This window comes from Bidens hawaiensis, unplaced genomic scaffold (assembly GCF_021521415.1).
Source record: "Bidens hawaiensis isolate Kalapana, Puna unplaced genomic scaffold, B.hawaiensis_p1.1 tig00001032_1, whole genome shotgun sequence".
NCBI lineage: Eukaryota > Viridiplantae > Streptophyta > Magnoliopsida > Asterales > Asteraceae > Bidens > Bidens hawaiensis.
In genome coordinates, this window is record NW_027491060.1 from 1,771,735 (window position 1) to 1,794,429 (window position 22,695).

General features: G+C 37.2%; 3 protein-coding genes across 4 annotated transcripts in view; 1 reads left to right on the forward strand and 2 right to left on the reverse strand.

The window, feature by feature from the left end:
- LOC143553188 (uncharacterized) overlaps positions 1-13,323 on the forward strand; it is a 233,343-nt gene extending 220,020 nt beyond the window's left edge. Inside the window, exon 14 of the mRNA XM_077043236.1 lies at positions 13,313-13,323. The gene's annotated coding sequence lies outside the window, so the exon portion shown is untranslated. The remainder of the gene's footprint in view (positions 1-13,312) is intronic.
- On the reverse strand, positions 1,354-12,153 carry LOC143554827 (putative ATP-dependent helicase C29A10.10c). Of its 2 annotated transcripts, none has more exons than XM_077044510.1 (7): positions 10,509-12,153; positions 6,752-6,940; positions 6,559-6,654; positions 5,406-5,562; positions 5,198-5,327; positions 2,726-4,495; positions 1,354-2,252 (listed from the first exon to the last, which is right to left on the reverse strand). In XM_077044510.1, the coding sequence occupies exons 1-7, from the start codon at positions 11,887-11,889 to the stop codon at positions 1,833-1,835; spliced, it is 4,143 nt and encodes a 1,380-aa protein (XP_076900625.1). In that variant the 5' UTR covers positions 11,890-12,153; the 3' UTR covers positions 1,354-1,832. The 2 variants fall into 2 exon arrangements, with proteins under 2 accessions (XP_076900625.1, XP_076900621.1); XM_077044506.1 differs by having other exon boundaries at positions 5,406-5,565.
- A 2,518-nt stretch (positions 13,324-15,841) lies between the features above and the next one.
- Positions 15,842-20,926, reverse strand: LOC143554839 (putative beta-D-xylosidase 7). Its single transcript, XM_077044518.1, has 6 exons — positions 20,455-20,926; positions 19,285-19,587; positions 18,918-19,087; positions 18,686-18,783; positions 17,406-18,167; positions 15,842-16,634 (listed from the first exon to the last, which is right to left on the reverse strand). Exons 1-6 carry the CDS (start codon positions 20,842-20,844, stop codon positions 15,916-15,918), a joined length of 2,442 nt encoding a protein of 813 aa, XP_076900633.1. The 5' UTR covers positions 20,845-20,926; the 3' UTR covers positions 15,842-15,915.
- Positions 20,927-22,695: the final 1,769 nt, after the last annotated feature.

A 22,695-nucleotide genomic window follows, 5' to 3' on the forward strand; every position in this document is an offset into this window, starting at 1 on the left:
ACTGATTCACTTTCAATTCTTTTCTTATGTATACTTAGATTAATATGGTAGTACTATTTATGATCAGCTGGAACTTTACTAACAATCTAACATAATAGGAAAAGTTCCTTAAATTAATAAGGGGTATTTCCATCTCCACACAGGCACACATCACTAATTTATTTTTATATTATTATTTTTTTCATTATTGTTAGTGACAATCTAACAATAGAATGGTGTTACTGACTTTTTTTTAAGAGGTTCCATGCTTGGTAAGAATTCTTTTGTTATATAAGTGTTGCTTTATATATAGCCCCATTTGTCATGAATGATGTGCTTTCATATTTTCTGAAGTTGTCAAATGAATCAACTGAAAGCATTCTTTATTTTTGTGGAATTTAGCCAACTCAAATATTGTGTTTCTTGTCTTGCATGAGTTGCAGGGTCTTGGTCAAATCTTGAGCCAAAATCATGGGAAACTTCTATGGAAGAGTGGAAGGCTCCCTAAACATATAAAGCATAGTTATTTATTTATTTGTTTATTTCATTTTAAGTTTTCAAGTTGGAAAATGTAAATCATATTTTGATGTGTTTTCTTGCATAGCCATAAGGTACTATGGAATTCCTAATTTTTTCCTCCAAAGTAAAGCCATATGGGCGATGATATATGCTTATTGGAAGTTGGGGCCATTATTGTTTGTCTTGGCTTCCTGCTTATTTTTGGTGATATAGCTAATTAGATGTTTAATTATCAGTGTTTACTGTAACTAATTTATTTTAGATTACCAGCATTTTGGTTTTATATATGTGTCAGGACTGACTCAGTTAGGTTGTTCTTCAACTATCCTCAATCAATAGTTGTTACACACAAATATGGTGCTTCTAATTTATTCTTGTTTCTTCTAAACATCAACAACCACTACAACCACAATATGTTGGATATCCACAGATTTACCACCAATCTCAACCTATTACTAATGTTGCCTCTGAAATGTACTTTTAAAATTATTTAAATGTTATTGATCTAAAATGTACTTTTAAATGTTATTTTTCATCTATCATTTACCACTTTCTAAAATTTATAAAAGTAATTTACACATTCAACTTACTTCATGCATTATAATGGTTTTCGACAGGTCAAAAACACAAAATATGTATTCACAAAACATAACACTAGGGTAATAGTGTAGCATATAAATAGAAATGTTTTTTAGAATCTACTAATATCATTTTTGTTTACATAGCTTGATTATGTAAATTGCAAATGTAAAATATTCAAATATAATATGTGTTCATCTATTATAAAATTTCCAAAATTCTATAAATATATGGTACTCAATCCCGTGTAGTACACGGGTTATAACCTAGCAAACACAATAATAGAAGTTTGAAAACATAAAACTCGGAATTTAAGCGAACTCCACAACTATAAAACGCTTTTAAGTTGATAAATATTATTTTCTAGGTAAAAAGCATGTACAAAACAACGTTCATCATCAACCCCAAAACTTATAAATTAGTGAAAATTTTCTTACCTTAATCATCAACCCCACCCTTTCTATACACTACTACTACTATACGAATCGATTCAAGTAACAAATTATAAATGTTTCTATTCCGTATACACCTTAAACTCGTTATACCCCCATTTCTTCCGTCTTAATCCAATCGTCAACAAATAAAATCAAACACCGAGCACCAGATTTACCCGCATACTCTCATGTCCCAGATATGCACCCTTCATATGCCGGCCCAGTTTCTTTCAAAACGGCCTTTCATGCTCGTTTAAAGCAGCTTTTGTCCAAATTTTCGTGAACCCACAACATCAAAACTTGACACCCAAGAAACCAAGATCACGACGGGTCTCGTTTTCCAGAAAGAGGGGTTGAATTTGGTCTTTTCTGAATGCCATGCTGCCAAGCATCTCGTGAACGGTCACCCGATTCGTCAAAATCATCAAGGGAGCCCTCGGTTGGTGCTTTGAAAGGACGGTAATTCCCGTTTCTTGGAGGAAATGATGAGTTGGGTTTCTCATCGTCTTCTGATCTAGACTCTGTGTGGTCATATGATCTGTATCTGAGCCAGGGTCTCTTTGCACTCCTTGTGTTGGAAAACCTTGTCTGTTGTGAACCGTAGGCGGATGGTGGGACCTTTGACACCATAAAATCTTTGGGAACTGAGTCCATGTCCATATAACATTCCCGGGCCTTTGCATCAGCAATTAGTGCAGCCCAATCGTCTGACTGAACCAATGTACTCGCATTCCCCATAACCTATAAAGGACAATACAGAAAGGTAAGTTAGGGATGTGCACTTTGAAGATGATTATGAGATTTTGAATAATCAAAAGTTCAGAACCAAAGCTTGGATGTGTTTGAGTCAAGCTCGAGCTCAGCTCGGACTCAACTTCATTATTATTTATTAACGCCTTAATTATACATTTATATCTAGCATTTTTATTATATATTTGGTTATTTACGCCACTAGTTTTTGTTGTCTAAAATGCTTAAGCATATTCCGATTATTAAGAAACAAAAATTATACAAAAGATAACCAAACTCACACTTTTGATAGAAGAGAATACTAATTGTGATATGGAAGTAAAAATATTTAAAAGTAGGCTTAAAAATGGTTGGAAATGTAATTTAATTTTACCCTTTGAAAATTGGTTTTGATGCAGCTACTATGAATTGACCCAACTAACTTAGATAAATTAGAATAGAAAAAAGGGAAAAAAGATTGATACCCAAAGTGCCCTTCGTGCACGTGTGAGAGCAACATTCATCCGGCGAATATCAGCAACAAAACCCACACCATGATTAGAAGCACGCACACATGACATAATAATAACATCCCGTTCTTGCCCTTGAAACGCATCAACTGTATTAATATAAAGATCCTTCCCCTCTTCAGACTTCAAAACCTCCTCAAACTCCCGTTGTATACACTTCAATTGCAGCTTATAAGGCGTAATTATCCCCACCGACACTTTACCTATACCCAACAGCTTAACACTTTTTTGCAGATGTTGATACAACCGAAGACAAAACTGCGCTTCATGAACATTCTGATAAGAAACCGACCCGCCCCGATGTGATTCCCGTCCATGAGTAATATCATAAAAAACATAAGGTTTCAACATTGGGTCCTTGTAATACGCTTCATCCGGCATATTAATAACACTTTCACTATCGGTAAGACGTCCTTGATAAAAATATCTTGAAGGAAATTCTCGTATCTGAGGGTGCATTCGATACTGCACGGAAAGTAACATTGTCGGGCACCCTGCTTGTTGAAACCGTTCAAAAAGACTTCGACTGTATAACAACGTCCCAGCAGCTTTACTAATAACGGTTGCAGGAAGTTGTTGCGGGTCCCCCACGAGCACGCACCGCGCCGCACCCAGAGCGAGAGGCGGAAGCACCCCAACTTCACTAGCTTGAGCCGCTTCATCAATAACCACCATGTCAAACCCGTGGGTTAACCGTGAGAAAAGCTTCCGACCGCTACTTGAAACCGTCGTGAACACGACCTCCGCCTCGTTGGCGAAACTCGCTTCAAGACTAGCCCGTGCTTCCTCTAAATTAAAACCCCCACCACCACGAAACCGACTTTCGAGAATAAAAAGACGTGACATTTCAACTAACACTTTATCGCGGTTTTCAACCACCGCCGCAAGATTTTGTAACAACACATCTCGGCTTTGGTCACGTGACGCAAGAACATCGGGGTCCACACCGACCGAGCCTTGGGACCGACCTGTGAAAGCCGCAACGTTAAGCTCTCGTTGAAGAGAAGCTATCTGTTGAGATAACTGAGCTTCACGACCTTTTAACTGGTGCATCCACCCGTAAACTTCATCTCGGCTCTTCACTAAAAGCTGTTCGGTTCGGCGTTCAACCGACACCGCCTGAGCCGCTCTTGTTTGCGAATCAACCCCAACTCGAGCCACGTCAGGTCGGTACACTTTCATCTCGCCATCTATGAACCCACGGTCAAGAACACGCGTAAGCAGCTCATCGGTTGCAGCGTTTGAGGGCGCACAAACGAGCATTCTAGGTTTCGGGCAGAGTTTATGAAGGGTTCGGAATAGGTTCTGGTCCATGCTTTGTAGGACTTCATCAATCGACCCATTTGGGATATTATCAGAAGTGATATTATCATTTGTTTGCTTGTAGCTCTCTGGTGCAAGTTTTTTAAGTAGCGCGGTATAATAATGTTGATACTGAACAAGATGTATTACATTAAGCATGCCCCATACGGTATGAGTCTTACCGGTGCCAGGTGGACCTTGGACAAGAGTAAAAGGCCATGGTTCTTGCTTTTTTGTTGACCCGTTAGTTGTACCAGCTGCAGTATGCGTTGCAGCCCAGTGAATAGCTGATAATTGTGGTGTGTTAAACGTTCGGTGGAGATAATCGACAAAATTTGGTGTAAAACAATCGGGCATTGCGGGTGCTTGTTCTTCATATTTGGGGAAGAGTTCCGGGCTCGGTTGAAGAATTGCGGTTTGCATCTAAACATAAAAAACAATCAGTATTTTGAACGGATTATAATTTATACATTAACAACACCTAAAAGTAGGCTTGTAAATGAAGCGAACGAATATGAACGGAGCATGTTTGTGTTCGTTCTTTTAGCTTTAACCGAACAAACGATCAAACACGAAGAATTAACGAAGTGAGTTTTATTGTTTGTGTTCGTTTGTTAAGAAAATGCTCCTTTATGATCGTTCGTTATTAGCACAGAAGAACGGTAAACAAATATAACTGAACATAGACGAACAAATATAAACGAACATAACTGAGCAAACACCAATCAAAAGTAAACGTGAATATCAATCTGTTAGACCTAAGAATTTACTAAAACGACTAAATTGCAACAGGTTATATTTAAATTTGATAAAACTAGACTGAATTGTAATGGGTCTAACATGTTAAATGAATACATAAACGAACCATCTTTAACAAACGTAAACTAGCGAACATATATGTACTTAAACGTACAAACATAAGCGACCGTTCACAAACATAACTGAAAGGACGAGACACATGTTCATGTTCATTTGTTTAACTAAATGAACTCAACGTTTTGTTCATGTTAGTTTGTTTCTTAAATTAAAAAATAAACGAACTTCCCACCCAACGGTTCACTGACCGTTCGGTTCGGTTCGGTTCGTTTACAGGCTAAGAAAGTGAAATTGTGGGATGGGACCCACCTGGGAGTTGAGTCTGGAAAAAGCATGCAATGCAATATATTCTCTCTGAGTTGTAGCAAGAGAACCGAGAACGGTTAAAAACCAAATTCCTTTTGGGTGCAGTTTCCTTAATATATGATCATCATCAACCCTGTTGTAATTAGCAACCACGTGTTTATTCTTTAATTAAGATGAACATTCTTAAATAATATTCTGTGCATGAACATACCTGTTGGAATCATAAGAATCCCCTACATAGAAGTGAAGAATTGCCCCTGTGGGATCACGAGTATCTACTGGTATGTGGCGCCTCACAGTACCAGCCACGCGTCCACTTACCTCCGATTCCTCCCCGGTAGTTGAACTGTTGTTCCTCTTCGGTATAACTACTGAATGAATATTCATTTTTGTTAAATAAATTAATCATTCGGTCCAAATAACAGTTTCCGTTCAGTTTGACATTAATATTACTCTATTGTGTTTGTGCTTTTACATTGTACTTTTGTAATTATGAACAATGTTTTCGCTTTTGGGTGAATTTCATACATAGCCCTAAAAACTTGTGAAGTACCATATATACCCAACCCAAACATAGAATACCATATATATCACTATAAACACCATAAAATATCATATTTAACCATTTTATTAAAAACAATTCTAAATATGACCTTTCTAACCTTATTTTCTTCAAACTTCAAAGTTTCATATTTACGGATTTACCCATTTGTAACTTTAAATTCTAATATTCATCAATATCAATATTTTTTGATAATATCAAATGTACATTCTTTAAGTGTTTAACTATGTTTTTATTATTTATTAATCTAATAAATTATGTTATTTTTCTAAAATTCTAGCGTTAGCTGTTAAAAGACAAAATCAAATGTCTGTTTGTATTTTAATAATCATTTGTATAAAACTGATATATAGAAAATTAATTTTCAAAAATACATGTTTAACTTTAAAAAAAATCAAAACATAAAACAACTTTTTTTCTTCAGTAATTCAGGATTGAAAGAAAGATCCCCATTTTATTGCATTTCTATATGAAGGGAGATTTTCTAATCAGAATGAGTTCTTGAACTGCTGCACTCTGACGCAAAGGATATATTAGCAAAATAAAAATAGGGTTAATAAAAGTATGATATTTGAAAAGGGTAAATTGGTCGTAAACTAAAAATTCATTTAAAAAGGGAATATATGATACTTTAAGTTTAGGTTTGATATATACGATATTACATAAGTTTCTAAGGGTACATATGAAATTAACATTTGAAATTTAGTATTTGCGAAGATATTTCTTGTCTTACAAATGCATCACACAAATTAAGTATTGTGTGTAATACACCTATATGAAGTTTGAAGATATGTAAACAAACCTGTCCCAGGTCGAGGGGTCGAAAGAACTGCCACATCACCCTCCTTAAAATTCCATCTGCACTCATTTGTAGGTGCAAGTATCACATCATACCAACCTGTAAACACACGTGATATCAGTATCTATTAAGGCACTGCTTTATTTAATTGTTTTATAAATATTAACAAGTTTTGTAAATAGTTGAACTGTAATACCTCTTTCTCGTCTCTCAACATTTTTTATGCGGACCATTGCATGTAAGTCTCTAGAACCAGTTTCGGTTGATTCCTCCCACGTGCTGTAGAGTTGTGCTCGGCATTCCTCAAAAAGCAAGGGCTCAAATACTTTAACATACTCGTCCACTGATTCAAAGCTTCCGGGAACACATTGAAGCTCGGCCTCCTCTGAATGTATAGAATTTTTTGTTGTTTTATTACATAGGAAAGACTAACAGATGATTAAGCTAGTTACAAAAGAAGCCACTACTACATGTATAGTGAACCGTATTGTAGAATATTCTACATAAATAGTTAAAGTGATTATTGATATTTGAAACAACTGTAAGATCAATTGGTTGACGATTGATGTAGGCAGCTTCTTTTAAGTATTGTAGAGTAAATGCATATTCATGTTTATCTTAACATCAGGAAGCTAAGAGGGCCATTAACCACCATCTATCTTTTGAAGGAAAACTATAACCTAATTCTAACATAAATAATGGCAGCAGCTTCATCATTTTAGGGTTTTTACTTGTTGACTACTTAGTATACTTTCCAGTCAAGATGCTGACAGAAGAGCTGACTGGAACTAAAAACCATATTTTTCAAACATTATATAAGAAAAAAGATGGGATTAAAAAGAATGGAGAAAAATAGTGACTCTGCGAGCGGACTCGCTGTATATAAATATACACACATTAAAAATGGAAGAGTGGTGGATACAGTTGCTTTTTGCTCTCAATACATAGCACATAACTCAAAACAAAGATCTTGGTGGTTGAACTTTTAGGTAGTTTTTGAGAAAAGAGACATGTACGTTTTGTTAGGAACAAAGCGGCGCGCGGAAGCGAAACAGCACACACATGCACAACGATAAACACACATAAACGAAAATATAAACGACACAAGAATTTAACGTGGTTCGGTCCCCGCGAGGGGACCTACGTCCACGGGCTGCAACTAGGTTTTCTTATTAGCTCAGAACCAAGATTACTATTACATGATGGGATATATATAATAAACAAGATTAGGGTTAAACATAATTAGGAGCCAAAACCGGGCCTTCTAATAAAACCGGCCCAAAGGCCTTCATAACCCAACAATTTCCCACTTGAAGGCCTTGCGATAAATTCCAGCCTGCCATCCAAGTAAATATAACAATCTCATTCATCCAGTAACTCTAGTAATCTTCAGTAATAGAAATCAACCAAGCCTCCAGTTCCAAGAACAAGCTAAAATTTCTACCAATCCACACCAGTTGCAGCGCCCCTTCCCATCAGTTACCTGAAAGGCCCATTGAAGCTCCCGAGAGCTCCAATCCGGTCATCACAGACCCAGCCATGACAAAACCCGCCAATGGCTCATCCTCAATCTTAACCGGCCCTCACTTACTCACACTACCGGCTCCAAAGACTTCCAGAGGATAATCACTCTCCAAAAATCAGCAGACTATACCAGGAGAGATTTTCACATTCGGATTTCCCAGTCTTCCGAACTCAACGTCCCTTTGGAAACAAACCTAGAACACACCGCGTGCTCCCACTGTTACCAAAACCCCGAACATGTTCAGACCTCCGAATACGCTCAAGCTAACATCACTGTGGCTCCAGGCTTCATGTCTGCAAACTGAAACCCCTTAGCTCTACCCGATTCAGCGAGCCAAGACCTTATAACTCGGAAGTTGGTTCACTTCTTCCGACGATACAGAGACCGTATCTTCCAAAAGTCTTTAACTAAAAGATTCAACAAATGCTTCATTGAAGTGAGTAACAAGAAATAAAGCAAACTAGAATCTTGAACCCAAGAGTCTTCACCGCCTTCACTGAGTCTCAATGCATCAACCCCAGATACATTCTCAAAAGCAGAATTCCAAACCTTTCGACATCGACTCTTAAAATGTCTCACCTCTACGCAACCTACCAAGTCGACTATGCCCAGCTCCCACTGTTCCTGTTATCCCAACCCATGCCACACCAACACTCCATGAGATGAACCCCACTCGTACTATCCCGGCAAATAACTTTACCCAACACGAGATTATGAACCTCTCAAATGGTGTACCACTGATCACCACCAAACAAGATATAACTTCACAATTCCAAACGAACAAGAAGTAATAATCACAGTTTCGAACCAGCTAACAGGCAAACAGCTATAACAACAGTAGAACTTTCATGAAATCAAGCGGTACCAAGGGTTCTATGACCGTACACACGATCAGTTAACTCAAACCCTAACCGAAAGATCATCCAAACGAGCAATAGTTTACATGACTTGCCACTAACCTCATTTTTTTTTCTTTCACTTATGCCGTCACCAGCACACCCGCTGGTTCCATTTTCTCCAAGTTTATCCATCACCAGTACTATATCCAAGTTCACATGACAAACCAATCAACCAAAATCCAAATGCTGGCCCAAAAACTAACAATGGCCCATCAACCTTCTCAATCTTGATCTTTCCGTCCTCAGCCATTATCCAAACTGAGTTTTGATTACAGCAAACAACCAAACTACCCAAGGAATAAAAGGACTGGAAACTGATCAGAAAAAAAAACGAACCAGCAGCTGCGGAACCCTAATCAGCAGCGGCGGAACTGTAGCGGCGGCGGCGGTACTGTAGCGGCGGCGGCGCTACCAAGGAATAAAAGGACTGGAAACTGATCAGAAAAAAAAACGAACCAGCAGCTGCGGAACCCTAATCAGCAGCGGCGGAACTGTAGCGGCGGCGGCGGTACTGTAGCGGCCCTTCTCAAACCAGCCTCTTCTACCTTTTTTTTTTTTTTTTTCGATCGATACCCGTGCAAAACCGTGTGTAAACAACGAGCCAAAGCTCTGATACCACTTGTTAGGAACAAAGCGGCGCGCGGAAGCGAAACAGCACACACATGCACAACGATAAACACACATAAACGAAAATATAAACGACACAAGAATTTAACGTGGTTCGGTCCCCGCGAGGGGACCTACGTCCACGGGCTGCAACTAGGTTTTCTTATTAGCTCAGAACCAAGATTACTATTACATGATGGGATATATATAATAAACAAGATTAGGGTTAAACATAATTAGGAGCCAAAACCGGGCCTTCTAATAAAACCGGCCCAAAGGCCTTCATAACCCAACACGTTTAACCATAGGGTTCGCTGCTTCCACGTTTTTTGTTTGTCACATATCCATCAAGATATATTTCATATATCAAAGTGTAAGTTGGTGAATACAAGATAGATCACGTCAACTTTTTTCTACAACATTGACTGGAATGAGGAATCCATCAATCTCGTTTGAAGGATACATATAATTATGATACATGATAAATGAATATGTTATATCCAAAGCCAATGTCGAATGAAACAAGGAAAAACTAAAAAAAATACCAATCATAATTTATAGAAGAAGGGTAGATTCATTTGCCTAATAATGATTGGGTTGTGTTTTATTTCACACGGGCTAAAAGTTGTTTCAAGTCTAATTTTGATGCATATCTACCTGTAATACTATTGTTTTTGTGAACACCTTACTACCTAAGTTATTTAATTTTATACATCTTTATTTAAAATACCAAAAAAGAGATTATAAAGAATCGCCCATTTCAATACACCCGTTTTAACCCGGACCCCAACCCACGTGACCCATCAATTGGTTTCACTTATACTACTCAATGACAATGACAAAAGAACAAAATAATATATCATGATAAAGTTTTACAATCAATCTAGTCAAAATTAAGTGTAAGCTAGTATAATGTTTCAAACCTGGATGCTGCCAAAACTTCTCATTAGTCACCTCACGCAGAAGCCGTTCCACTGATGTGTCCTGACATTGAGTAGCAACAATCAATGGCTTCTTAGAAGGAAGCTTTTTACCTCCAACTGCTTTAGAGTCAACAGAACTTTGACTAACTAAACCACTCTTTCTACTCGGGACTTGTGCATTCTTTGTCTGCTTCAATACACTCTGCCTGTTATTAATAACATATTTATCCTCTGCAGCAAGATCAGTACTACTAATTGACCTTTTTGGACGACCTAAAGTTCCCAAATTCATGTCACTGTTATTAGATTCAGACTTATTATCACAAGATTCCATATAACTACTGCTGCTTTCATTGCATGATTGGTCAACCTGTTTAGAATCTTTTGTTATAGGAGGCTGAATCTGTTTATCTTTCACAATACGTGAAGTGACAGGGGGCGGAAAGTTCTGTCTTCTAGGGGTTGAGGTTTTAATAGCTCCTGCTTGCTTGACATCTTCCAAATTAAGAAACATGGTCTGCCTGCTTCGTTTCTTGCCCAACATTGCTTCCCGTTGTTGGTCAATTTTAGGACGTTTTGCAGCATTATTAGCAATCTTTAAAGCGTGAATAGCTTCAATTCCTTTAACTTCTTTTTGTTTTGGAGCCACCACAGAATCTTCTTGACTATCGCTACTTTTCCTATCTTCTTGATTATTATTTTCATCTTTGATATCACAAACATTTGAAGACGTATTAACCACCGCAGCCACATTTGAAACCTTTTGATCAACTAAAACAGACAACGGTTTCACCTCTGACTTATCCTCATCATGTGCAGAAGCAGAAGTTGACTTTCCAGGCATACTACTACCCTCTGCTTCATGTCCTAAAGAACCATGATTACTATCTTCATCCTTCATATCATTAACATCTGTAGACATATTAACCATACTAACCACCGCAGCCACATTTGAAACCTTTTGGTCAACTAAAACAGCCATCGGTTTCACCTCCAACTTATCATCAACAAGTGCAGAACTCGACTTTTCCAACACACTACCAGTACCACCACCACCCTCCGCATCAGACCATTCACCTTCTTCTTTCTCAACCACAGTCCCTAAATCAACATCCTTCTTCCGATTCCGATCTTCATCATCTTCCGACATCTGCACCGTTTTCAACCAAATAAAAGGCTGAAACCCCGAAACAGAAGACGCGTGCGAAAACGCATTGTTGTTCACTATCCTACGCGGACTATTCAATGGTTTAAACAAGTCGGAAGTATGCGTAGTGGACGGAATCGCCCTTTGAGGCTGAAAACTAAACACGCCATCACTCTCCTCCTCCTCAGCCGCAGGCTCATTGAGATCAAACAATGGCTTCCCTTTAGAATTCATTATTACTCATATACATAAATTAAGTATTATATGTATATAAACCTATCTCCAGATCTTTTGATAAACTATATAATCACGTGTCCTGCAAACAAACTGAATAAACAAAAGGTAATCAAAACCCTAATTAATAAGCAGATTGACCTAGGGCTTAATTAGCATATAATATATTAATATTCTAGATCCCTAAAGAGCAATTGAATCGATGTACGATCAGGCATAATCGGTTAATTAATAATAATATGTAATTGAATATGAACGACGGGGATATATATATACCTTGGATTGATTGATTGAGATTGAAATCCAGTAGAGCAAAAGTAGGAGTGTGTGGGGAAAAGAGAGAGAGAGAGAAAGAGAATGAATTCAGTAGTTGTCTGTCTGTGAATGTGAATTTGATGGAGGATGTATCAGGGTTTTATTTATAGGGCAATGCTGGTGGTCGTTGGGTGGAGTGAGGGTTTGTTTACTGGATTGGATCACTCGATTTCGGGTATGGGTATGGAACTATGGATACTTCTTTTGACCCGGTTCTTGATCCGAATCATACGTGTTGAAGAAATCTTCTTTTATATAAAAAAGGAAAAAAAATTAAAATATATATTGAAAGATGATGGATTATTTACAATAGCAGTCCCTCTATTAACTCAGTATGTAGATTTCGTCCAAAGTTTTCATTGTTGCGTGTTTTTTTCTATTTAATGAAATTGATTTTTCAACAACTCTTGAGTGGTTAACTGGTTATCATTTATCAAGTTCAATCCCAACTTGTTTATTTAGTATTAATTAACTTATATACAGATATAATTATAGTTTTATATTATATAACACATATATTTTTGTTTTTTTATCTTGAATATGTGTATAATAATCAGGTTTATTTCCTTTCAAATCGAAGTTTTATATAATTTACTATAAAACGATTACAATAAAGTGGCAGGCAAATGGGCAACAAGCTGCGCCGCAACTCCCTTTTGAACAGCAAAGCCAATCCTGCTAAAAACGAAGCTTTGGGACCTAGAAGCTGAAGAGGTTCCGTGTACGACGCGCTGAACCCTACTCAAAAATTTCGCAGCCTCTAGAGCCAGAAAACCAAATGTATCAAAGGCAAATGGTAGAAAGACATGTTGATTATCTAAACAAGCTTTCTCGTGTTTAACAACTTTGCCTGATTCAGCCTTCAACGCAGCCTGACCCACAACAAACCCACGGTCCCTGAGCCCAACAAGATGAGACACTCCTGTAAGATCCACACAGGCGTGTTTCCCCCCTGCCCACCCGAACACAAGAATATCAGCTGGTCGTAAAGTAAACCTCCCTTCAATAGGATCCGTGAGAAAGTTAACAGGGGCCTCCTTTTTAGCAGAAATCCCTGCCCGTTTAAGAACATCACACAGAACATCCCTAACCAGATCATGTCTGTATTTAAAGCCAGGCAATTCTTTGCAATGCACCGCATGGTCACCAAAAGAATCCAAACAGACCTTACGACAAATTGGGCAAGGTTCATCCGTCGGGAACATAGGGATCATTAACCGGTACTTAAGGATAGCCCGATACTCCAAACCCGACATACGTTGGCCTAATCCTTCAATGGGGATGGCCGTTAGAAAATCCTGAGCCCGAGGAGCCCGAAGGCATTCAAACACCGCCTTTTGGCGAGGGGATAGATCAAACTTCACTTCTAAACTCTTGACGATTCCACTAAATAAGGCACTCGCCACAACATGTTGGGCTTTAGGGGGGCGGTGTCCTTATTAGAGAACCCGCTAATAATTATAGTTACTATACACATATATAGTTAATATATTAAATAGAAATTATGTAGATAATACATTTGATAAGTGAAGCTCGAACTTGGACCGGATTTTAAATAAGCATGGTTTTAGGCTTGGACTCAGGCTTGTTTTAATCAACTCGATTTGAGTTTTTGATAAACCGATTTTAAGTAGCTTGTGACCGATTTTAAGTAGTTGGTTTCATATTCAAACTCATGTCAATTACAAGGAAGTTAGGTGTTATCACATGCTTTTAGGGTTAGTTCATCTACTTATTTTGGATTTTTAGTTTAGTATATTATTGTTACAATAAATTTTACATGTATTTTGTTTTGTTTTATAACTTTTGAGATATATAGTTTTAAAATTTGTTAAATATACCGTTGAGACGTGCGCATTTTTATTTACGTGCATATATAAATTTACTTAAAACCTGGAATTTTGAAATTTCTAGGACAATTTTGGATTCTCTCGCATAAAAAATGAGACATTTTTGGGAATTTTCCCTTTAAAATATTCTGTTGGTAAGGTGTTTATAGTATTAGATGATACCGATTTGATTACCCGAAACATTATATAAGAACTAAATTATAGGATACTAGATTATGCGATTTGGAGTCGGAATCTGTCCCATTGAAATGCCTAGCTATTCTAGAATCCGAAGAAAGGCTTGATTAGCAAAATTAAGGTTAGCAAAATTGCAACACGTGTTCAAGTTCCAATTTGAGACACGATGGGCTATGAACAGTTGCAATAGCCGATACTTTAGGTATGATGTTCTATTGTTGTGTTATTTTTTCTTTATAGATCAATAACTTGTATCTAAATTGAACAAAACTGGAAGGCTTGTTAATGTTTAAAAACGATCAAATACGAACAACTAATTGAACAAAGTGGTATCAATCGTAAGAGCATTCTCATTCCATTCTTCATCTCCATCTCTATAATTACACTAAAAAACACCATCTTTTCTCTTCCACTTTCAATTAAATAATACTTTTTTTATACTTTTATCATTACATTTTATCTCTCTTTCACTCACAACCACTTTCAAAAACATTAAAAAATTATAGAGGTGAACAACGTGTTTCTCCAAATTTAACCATGATCAGTAACATTTTCTCTCTCCTCCTCTCACAACCACTTTTAATCATCTCTAAAAAATGGAGACTCCCCTCACAAAATATGGAGAACGGAATGGGAATGCTCTAAGCGGGCATAACTCAACATAGTGGTATCAATCGTGTCGGGTTGGTGGGTTGAAATGTGCAATTCAAACCTGGCCCATATTATTATTTGTGTCAAAGATTTTAACAATAACCTGCACATACACACACAAATTCAAGTCGACATGAAAATAACCCGTTTAACCCTCTTTAAAAAAATTAAACATTCTTTTAAAAACAAAATGGATATAATTTAGACTTTTGAGTAAAGCAAATGAGTAATCACTACAAAGAATTAAACCTATCCCGACAAGACCTATATTGAGGACACCATGTCATTTTAAAAAAACAAGCAAAATGGATATAATTGAATTAGATTGGAAATTGCATGGGTATATTTAGAAAAAACAGAAAACTGAAATTAAAAAATATAATTATATAAGTTTTTATTTAAATACTTATAACGGGGTTAACGGGTCAACCTGAACCCGACCTTTTTAAACAGGTCGTATTAGTTAACCCGAACCCGCCTTTTTTTTCAAATGGGTCGTGCTAGTCAACCAAAAACCTGTTTTTTTTCATGTTGGGTTCAAGTCATGTTTCGGGTTGTGTCAACACTTGCCGCCCTTAACTGAACATAGATGAATAAACATAAGTGAGTCAACCTCAAATAAAGTAAACATGAATATCAAACTGCTACTAGGCCTAAAAATGTAATAAATCTACACCAAATTATAAACGGGTGATATTTTAATTTCATTAAAGTTGACTAAATAGTCTAAATTGTAGTAGACCTAATTTATTTTAGTAAATATATAAATGAAAGTAATATAAACAAACTAAATATAAATGAACATTTACAACTGTTAATGAACAAAATAGAACATTTATTCATGTTAGTTCGTTTAAGTAAAGGAAAAAAATTATTATTTGTATTCATTTGTTTATTAAATAAATCCCTATTATTATCATCATTGGTGAGTCAGGTAAGGCTTGGACTAAAAAAGGAGAGTAACATGTTTTGTACATCAATGTGAATGTTTCTCATCATTTTGTAAACCCAAAACTTGATACAACAATAATCATCAAGAGTAACTCAAAAGACCAAAAGATACCAAAGAAACTACAATAACACCTAAATAATCAAAGCAAGTATAATGAGCCGAAGAGTCTCGGTAAGACGAAGCAGTCGCATTCGAATCCTCCCTAGCCAAAACCGAAACCGGGTATTTTTGATCACCAACGACAATATTATACGACCCCTCTTCGACCACCATCAACCCATCCTCATTCGCGGTTCTAAAATGCTCGCACGGGCTAATAACAAAACCAACTTCAACCCGTTCTCCAGCACTCGTTTCCACACTCTCGAACCCCGCCAACTGCACTAACGGGCTCTCATTGCTACCCGCATCTTGACCCCGCTTCACGAACAACAAAACCGCATGTTTACCGTCCATTTCACCATGATTTTGGACCTCCAATGTTGCGTTAAACTTGGCTTTTTCACACAAGTCTGTTTCTGTGTCGGTAACAGCCGTGTAATGAACTAAATCCGAGGTTTGTAATGTGGTGCCTGTGGTTGAGATTCGGGTTAAAAAGAATTTTGTTTGTGTGACCGTTTTGAACCGGTACGTGTAGTTTGAGTAGCTGAGCCTGAAGCCGAATGGGAAAACTGTCGGGCCCGTGTAGAATCTGTATGTACGGCCCGGATAGTTTGAAGATGGCTCGGGTCTCATTCTCATGTCTGTCATTGGTATCTTGGTGAATTCTTTTGGGTACCATGTCACTGGTAGCCTCCCACCTGCAAATGCGAGTTCGAGTTAACCAAACTGCTCGTGAGCTACTCATATGTTAAAAGCTCGAACCGAGCCTTAAACAAGCTTGGGCCAGAAAATAAACTTGCTTGATAAATGAGCTCGTGCTTTATACACTTAACTTCAGCTCGGCTCGTTTACACTACACACCCCTCGTTTTAGTAATAACCCGAAATTAGTCGCTTACCCGAAACACCTTTTGTCTTTTTTATAAATAATTCATGTGTATTATCTATTATCTAATATGTATAAATTACAAGTTTGGTGCCATTAAGCCGCGGCCACTTGGCGGCACCTTACTTGTCCATACATTTTTTTTAATTTATTCGTTTTGGTACCATAACGAACATAACGGAAGCTAGCCGGATGATAATTTTGTTTTTTCTTTTGTGTGTTTTAATCCCGATATCATAACGAACATTACGAAAACCGACCCAATTCGCATAGACTCAATGTCTCAACGTCCGGGACCGACAATGCCCGAGTTTACCTACTGACACCACCCCACCGGTCCACTCAGTTTTTATATATATTTCCCCCCTTTTTACCTCTAGTACCATAACGAACATAGCCAAAACCAACCAACTTCGTGTCCAGTTACCACCTCAATGTAACATGTGGGTTTTACCACCACCCAGGTTTCAACGTAGAGGTTTTACCAATTGCCCCGGCGTAACGCGCCGGCTGAAAATCTAGTTTATAATAGAAAAACAATATTATTACAACAATAGCTAATACACCAAGTTCTTCAAGATTACCTGGATTATGATCACCAAAAATGATTTCCGCAAGCGCAATGCCACCCGATTCACCTGGATATCCACCCCACAAGATCCCACCAATCTTCGGGTCATTTTTCGCAAACGAAATATCCACCGGGCCACCACAAAGCACCACCAAAACCACCGGGTTCTTAGCAGCCTTAGCAACTGCAGTGATCAGATCATGTTGCAGACCTGGCAGCACCAAGTCCACACGATCAAAATCCTCACGTTCCTGACCTTGATCCAATCCCATAAACATAACGACATAATCCGCCTTTTTAACAACCTCAACCGCTTCAGTAACTGAAGCGGTTGAACAGTTAACCTTGTCACATCCTATATGATAATGTGTGTTGTTCACATAACTTTGAAGTGCTTTAAGTGGTTCAACTGCTTTGCATGGTGGGCCCGCATAGTTCCCGATGAGGGTGCGTGCTGAGTTGGCATTGGGACCGATCACAGCTAATGATGAGATGGTTTTTTTTAATGGGAGGAGTTTGTTAGAGTTTTTTAAAAGGACGGTGCCAGCTCGTGCAGCCTCAAGGGCTAGGTCCTGGTGCGGTTTGGAGCAGACTTGGTTCGGGCCAATGGAGCCGTATGGGAGGGAGGCTGGGTCCCCGTTGAACAAGCCGAGGCGCATTCGCATGGTGAAGAGGTTGGTAAGGGCTCTGTCTATGTCTGACTCTATAAGCTTCTTCTGTTGGATTGCTGACTTGGTGTGGTTGTTCAAGTAGGTCCCACAGTTGAGATCCATGCCTGTTTTATTTTCACATATGAAAATTAAGTAACAACATTAAACTGCAAAGAGGAAGGTCCGGTTACGGGTCAAAATCAGTAATGTTTGGGTCGGGTTGGATCTGACCCAAACACTTTAGGAGGCTCACTTACTAAAAAAAATACTTTAGGTGATTCTGACCCATTTCAAATTTTGATTCAGTTTGGTTTCGGTTTTACACACGAGTTGAAACTTTTGGGACAAAAAATTAATATGCATTTGGACCTACAATATTTTGCTACATCATTTATTAATTTTTTTATAAAATAATTAGTTTGTTTTTCGTGGTTTAGTTTTAGTTTTTTTTCCCGGTTTTTGGTTAACTGCAAAACCGAAAAATCGGTTTTCGAAAAACATAAAACTGAACGTCGGTTTTTGATTGGGTGCGTCTGTTATGGTTACAGTTTGATTTTTTAGGTTTCGTGCACATTATTCTGAATCGATCCGTGAGTTAATAAATAACTAAAAGAATGAAAGTAAAACTAGTGAAAAGACATACCTGCTTTGAGCACTTCACTAACTGCATCTTCTGGTGTTTTTGTATAATTTTGAACTTCATATATGATGGATACTGCATCACAATCTGAGGCAATGTACCTAAACAAAGATATGAAATTACAAATATGCCCCCACTCTAGTAATTCAATCTTAAACACTCATAAATTATAAATCCAAATTAATATGAAATGTTTGCAAACTAAGAAATATGATCTTGCTCTTTATATATATACCCTTGAAAGCCCCATTGCTTTCTAGCAATGTTGGTTAAAAGATTGTGGTCAGCACAATTTGGGACTCCGTTGACACGGTTGTAAGCGCACATGATTCCGCTAGCTTGGGCATGTTGTATGCAACTTTGGAAAGGCGGTTGGTACGTGTCAGCAAGATCTTGCTTCGTCACCTGTTTTTATATTTTTATGTAGAATTAGTATCCTGTGTAGTTGTACTATATACACTAAAGTAAATACAAAATCATAATGCACCAAGCATGTAGCATAATTACATTTCCATATAAGTTCAAAGTTATTTTACTATAACATAACTATAGAATCTATAGAATAATAATGATAATAATAATATCAATATTAATAAACTAACCTTGGCATCAAAAGCAAATCTGCCAACACCATTCCAGTGATCCAAATCATAAGCAGTGAAATGTTTGCAACAAGCAGAAGCTTGAAGATGTCCATCTTTAATCCCTCCACCTTCAAAAGTGTCACCTTGGACCCCTCTAACATAAGAACTTGCATATTTGCTACTGACCAATGGATCTTCGCCAGGTGTCTCTTGACCTCTACCCCATCTAGGGTCCCTAAACACATTTATGTTTGGTGCCCAAAATGTCATTCCATTGGCTTGCCCTTGGTTGTAAACTGCCCTTGCCTCCAATCCAATTGCCTATATTAGAATAAAGTATTCATTAAGGATAAAAAAATATCTTTTTTACCACATACATTACACATCTAGTTGTAGTTTTATAAAAAGAAGTATATAAAATTAATAAAGGGGTACCAAAAAACTTACATTTTTACCATTTAGACCTCCATGATATAATTACTTAAAACATAAAAAGTAGTTTTTTATTATTGAGTAATCTGCGGTTTGTCTAAATCTATGGTTTTAGTCCAATAGTTTCAAATTTACGATTTGTATTTCTATGGTTTCATTTCATTTGTAACTAAACTCGAATTCATTAACTCTGTTAAGTCTGGTCATTACATACATCAGTGTGCCCCTCACTTGAGGGACATTTTTGTTATTTTTTCCCAAAATAAACACCAACCGTAATTCGCAAGCCCCCCTCACATGAGGGGCTGAGGTGTATTTGGGGGAAAAAAATACAAAATTGCCCCTCATGTGAAGGGTACGCTGATAGGTTTAACGACCAGACTTAACGGAGTAATTGAATTCGGGTTTAATTGTAGGTGAAATGAAACCACATAGACTAAAATTACAAATTTGAAACTATTGCACTAAAATCGCATATATGGACAAACAATAGGGACAAAAACCGCAGTTTACTCTGTATTATTTACATATAGAAATTCATAAACAAATGTGGTGTTCAATTGAGTATAAAAATATATACTTTTATCACTTACATCTACAAAATATAGTTTTATGTATATAAAATATATCTTTACTATTATATTTCCAAGATATAGTATTAAAAACAAATATAATATCTAATGAATTAATTGTGTAAAAGAAACAAATGGCATTGTTAAAGCAAAAGCATTGTAAGAAGCCGGTTCATCGGTTCACCTGACCAATTCGATACCACAGTCTAGCATCGAAAGAAGCCGCGGTGAGGATAACTTGTGGGAAACTAGTGGTGTTCTTAATAGTACCATTGAGGAGAATACCAAATCCGGAGTTCGAAACACCATGTAAAGCCTCTGACCACCACTCATAGGCAGGGATACCAAGTCGTGGGATCGCAGGCGCTGCATTAACGAGCTGCGAGATCTTCTCGTCGAGTGTTAGAAGTGAGACGAGGTCTTTGACTCGGGCAGAAATGGGTAGTGTGAGATTGCAGAATGGGGATGATTTGGTGGCGGGTTTGGATATGTCGCATGCGAATGGCGGCTGAGTTGACTCGGTGAGTGTGAGTATTGTGAGTGTGAGACATATGAGTAGTTGTATGCTTCTCATTCTGCCTTTAGACTCATGCAAAGAGAGGGAGAAATTTATGATAATGGAAGAGAAAAGTTGGAGTGAATGTGAATAAAAGATAGGTGTCAATAACCTTTCTTAGGTTCAGTTTCAACCAACTTATGATAGTGAACTATTAGCTACAATAAGTAGAAGTCACTCTAAACATATTCAACTTATAACAACCATACCTTTGTTTTTAGTTTTTTTTTTAAAATTTGCAAATAGTTGATCAATTTAATACTATAAAGAAGTTGGTTTGTAAACATTTGAACACTTTTGGTTTAGTTTTATATTTATGCATGGCCTTTGGGGCACATGTAACATTTTCTTTGTGATATACGAATGGACTGAATAATATTTACGTAGCATTTCTTTCATGTTTTTCTTTGTTATTATATGCCGAAAACGATTATGCATGAATAATACACGCCTATTTTGACTCATAGGGCATGACCATTTGTGAAAATGTGTAACACAAGTAAGAAAATTAGTAATTTCTTGATTTTTTTATCCCACTCATTTAACTTGTAATTTACATGGGCAGAGGTGGGCAAATCGAGTTTTCTCAAGAACCGGTTATGGGTTTGGTCAACACACTCAATAACCGGGTTGGATAGAAACTGGTTCGGCGGTTCCGTGTATATTCCGGTTTCTGATCAATTTTGCCAGGTTTTAATCGGGTTTTGGCCTGGTTGGGTTTGAGTTTTGACCGTGTAATGGTGGAACCCGGAACAGTTCCGGGTCTGGATACGGTTTCTCTGAGAAACTGAAACTTGATTCGCCTCGTACCCACGGGTCGGGTTCGGGTATGCCGGGCCCGGGTTTTTATGCCCACCTCTATCCGTGGATGACTGGGTCGACTAGTTCAACTACTATAAATACTTGTGTTTTGGCCCAAATACATGATCATCCATACATCCTTGTCAAATTGGCCCAAAACAGAAATGCAAAATCATCGAGCGTTTGTCAAGTATCAAGTACTCAGTCATCTTTTCTCAATTCAGTTCTATGATAATTTGATCGCTCTAATTATTAATCATCATCTTCTCCGATCATAAAACCAAGATATTTCACATAAGATTTTGAAAATTAATTGAAGTAAAATAAGCAAAAGTTCTTTACATTACATTTTAATAATTACAACTAAAGCTTGAGAAGTAAATAACTTTGGTTGATTTAAAAGCAACTTTATGGTGTCTACAACATTATGTCACTCATTTCTTCTTGGTCGATTTCATTTCCTTTCTTTTAAGTGTCAACTTGATAAATAATGCATATAAAATTAAAATATACATATAAGTTTTTTTTAATCCCCTTGATATTCCTTTCTAATAGTTCAACACAAGTTTCTAATTTGTGTTAGCTTATGAGTCAAAATACTTGTATTGCTAATGGGCCATACTTATCAGTAGCATTATTGTAGAAAGCAATTATTCAAATTGGAATGAGACTTAAAACTGTAACTTTTTTTACTGTATGCATTACGTCATGTATAGAACAATAATAAACTTGATTGAGCCCATTAGCACAAGTGTTGGTTATTAACGAAACTGAATTGAATGAGTAGGCCTAAACTGCAAGGCTCAAATTCATTAAATGTTAATGAAATTCAAGGCACGGGATCGGGATCGATAAACACTTTATTATAACAAAAGAAAACTGATTTAAAAACTCGTTAATTGGGGCCTTTTCGTGAAAAAAAAACAGAGAATATTACTTCGCTTTTTTTTTTATAAAGAATTACAATTAAATAAATACCAACAATTTTGAAGCAATAGTTAATGTGTAGAAAACCTGAGAAAGCCCAAAATCTAGCACACCATGATTCATACTTGAACAAGAACATGA

What these genes read in the sequence shown, in the direction of transcription:
- LOC143554839 (XM_077044518.1), bottom strand. Translation starts at nt 20,844, where the DNA reads ATGAGAAGCATACAACTACTCATATGTCTCACACTCACAATACTCACA. An exon ending in TGTGGTATCGAATTGGTCAG is followed by an intron (nt 19,588 to 20,454) that starts GTGAACCGATGA and finishes ATTCTAATATAG; the next exon opens with GCAATTGGATTGGAGGCAAG. An exon ending in GATTTGCTTTTGATGCCAAG is followed by an intron (nt 19,088 to 19,284) that starts GTTAGTTTATTA and finishes ATATAAAAACAG; the next exon opens with GTGACGAAGCAAGATCTTGC.
- LOC143554827 (XM_077044506.1), bottom strand. Translation starts at nt 11,889, where the DNA reads ATGAATTCTAAAGGGAAGCCATTGTTTGATCTCAATGAGCCTGCGGCT. An exon ending in TGTTGAGAGACGAGAAAGAG is followed by an intron (nt 6,655 to 6,751) that starts GTATTACAGTTC and finishes GTGTGTTTACAG; the next exon opens with GTTGGTATGATGTGATACTT. An exon ending in GATTCTTATGATTCCAACAG is followed by an intron (nt 5,328 to 5,405) that starts GTATGTTCATGC and finishes TAATTACAACAG; the next exon opens with GGTTGATGATGATCATATAT.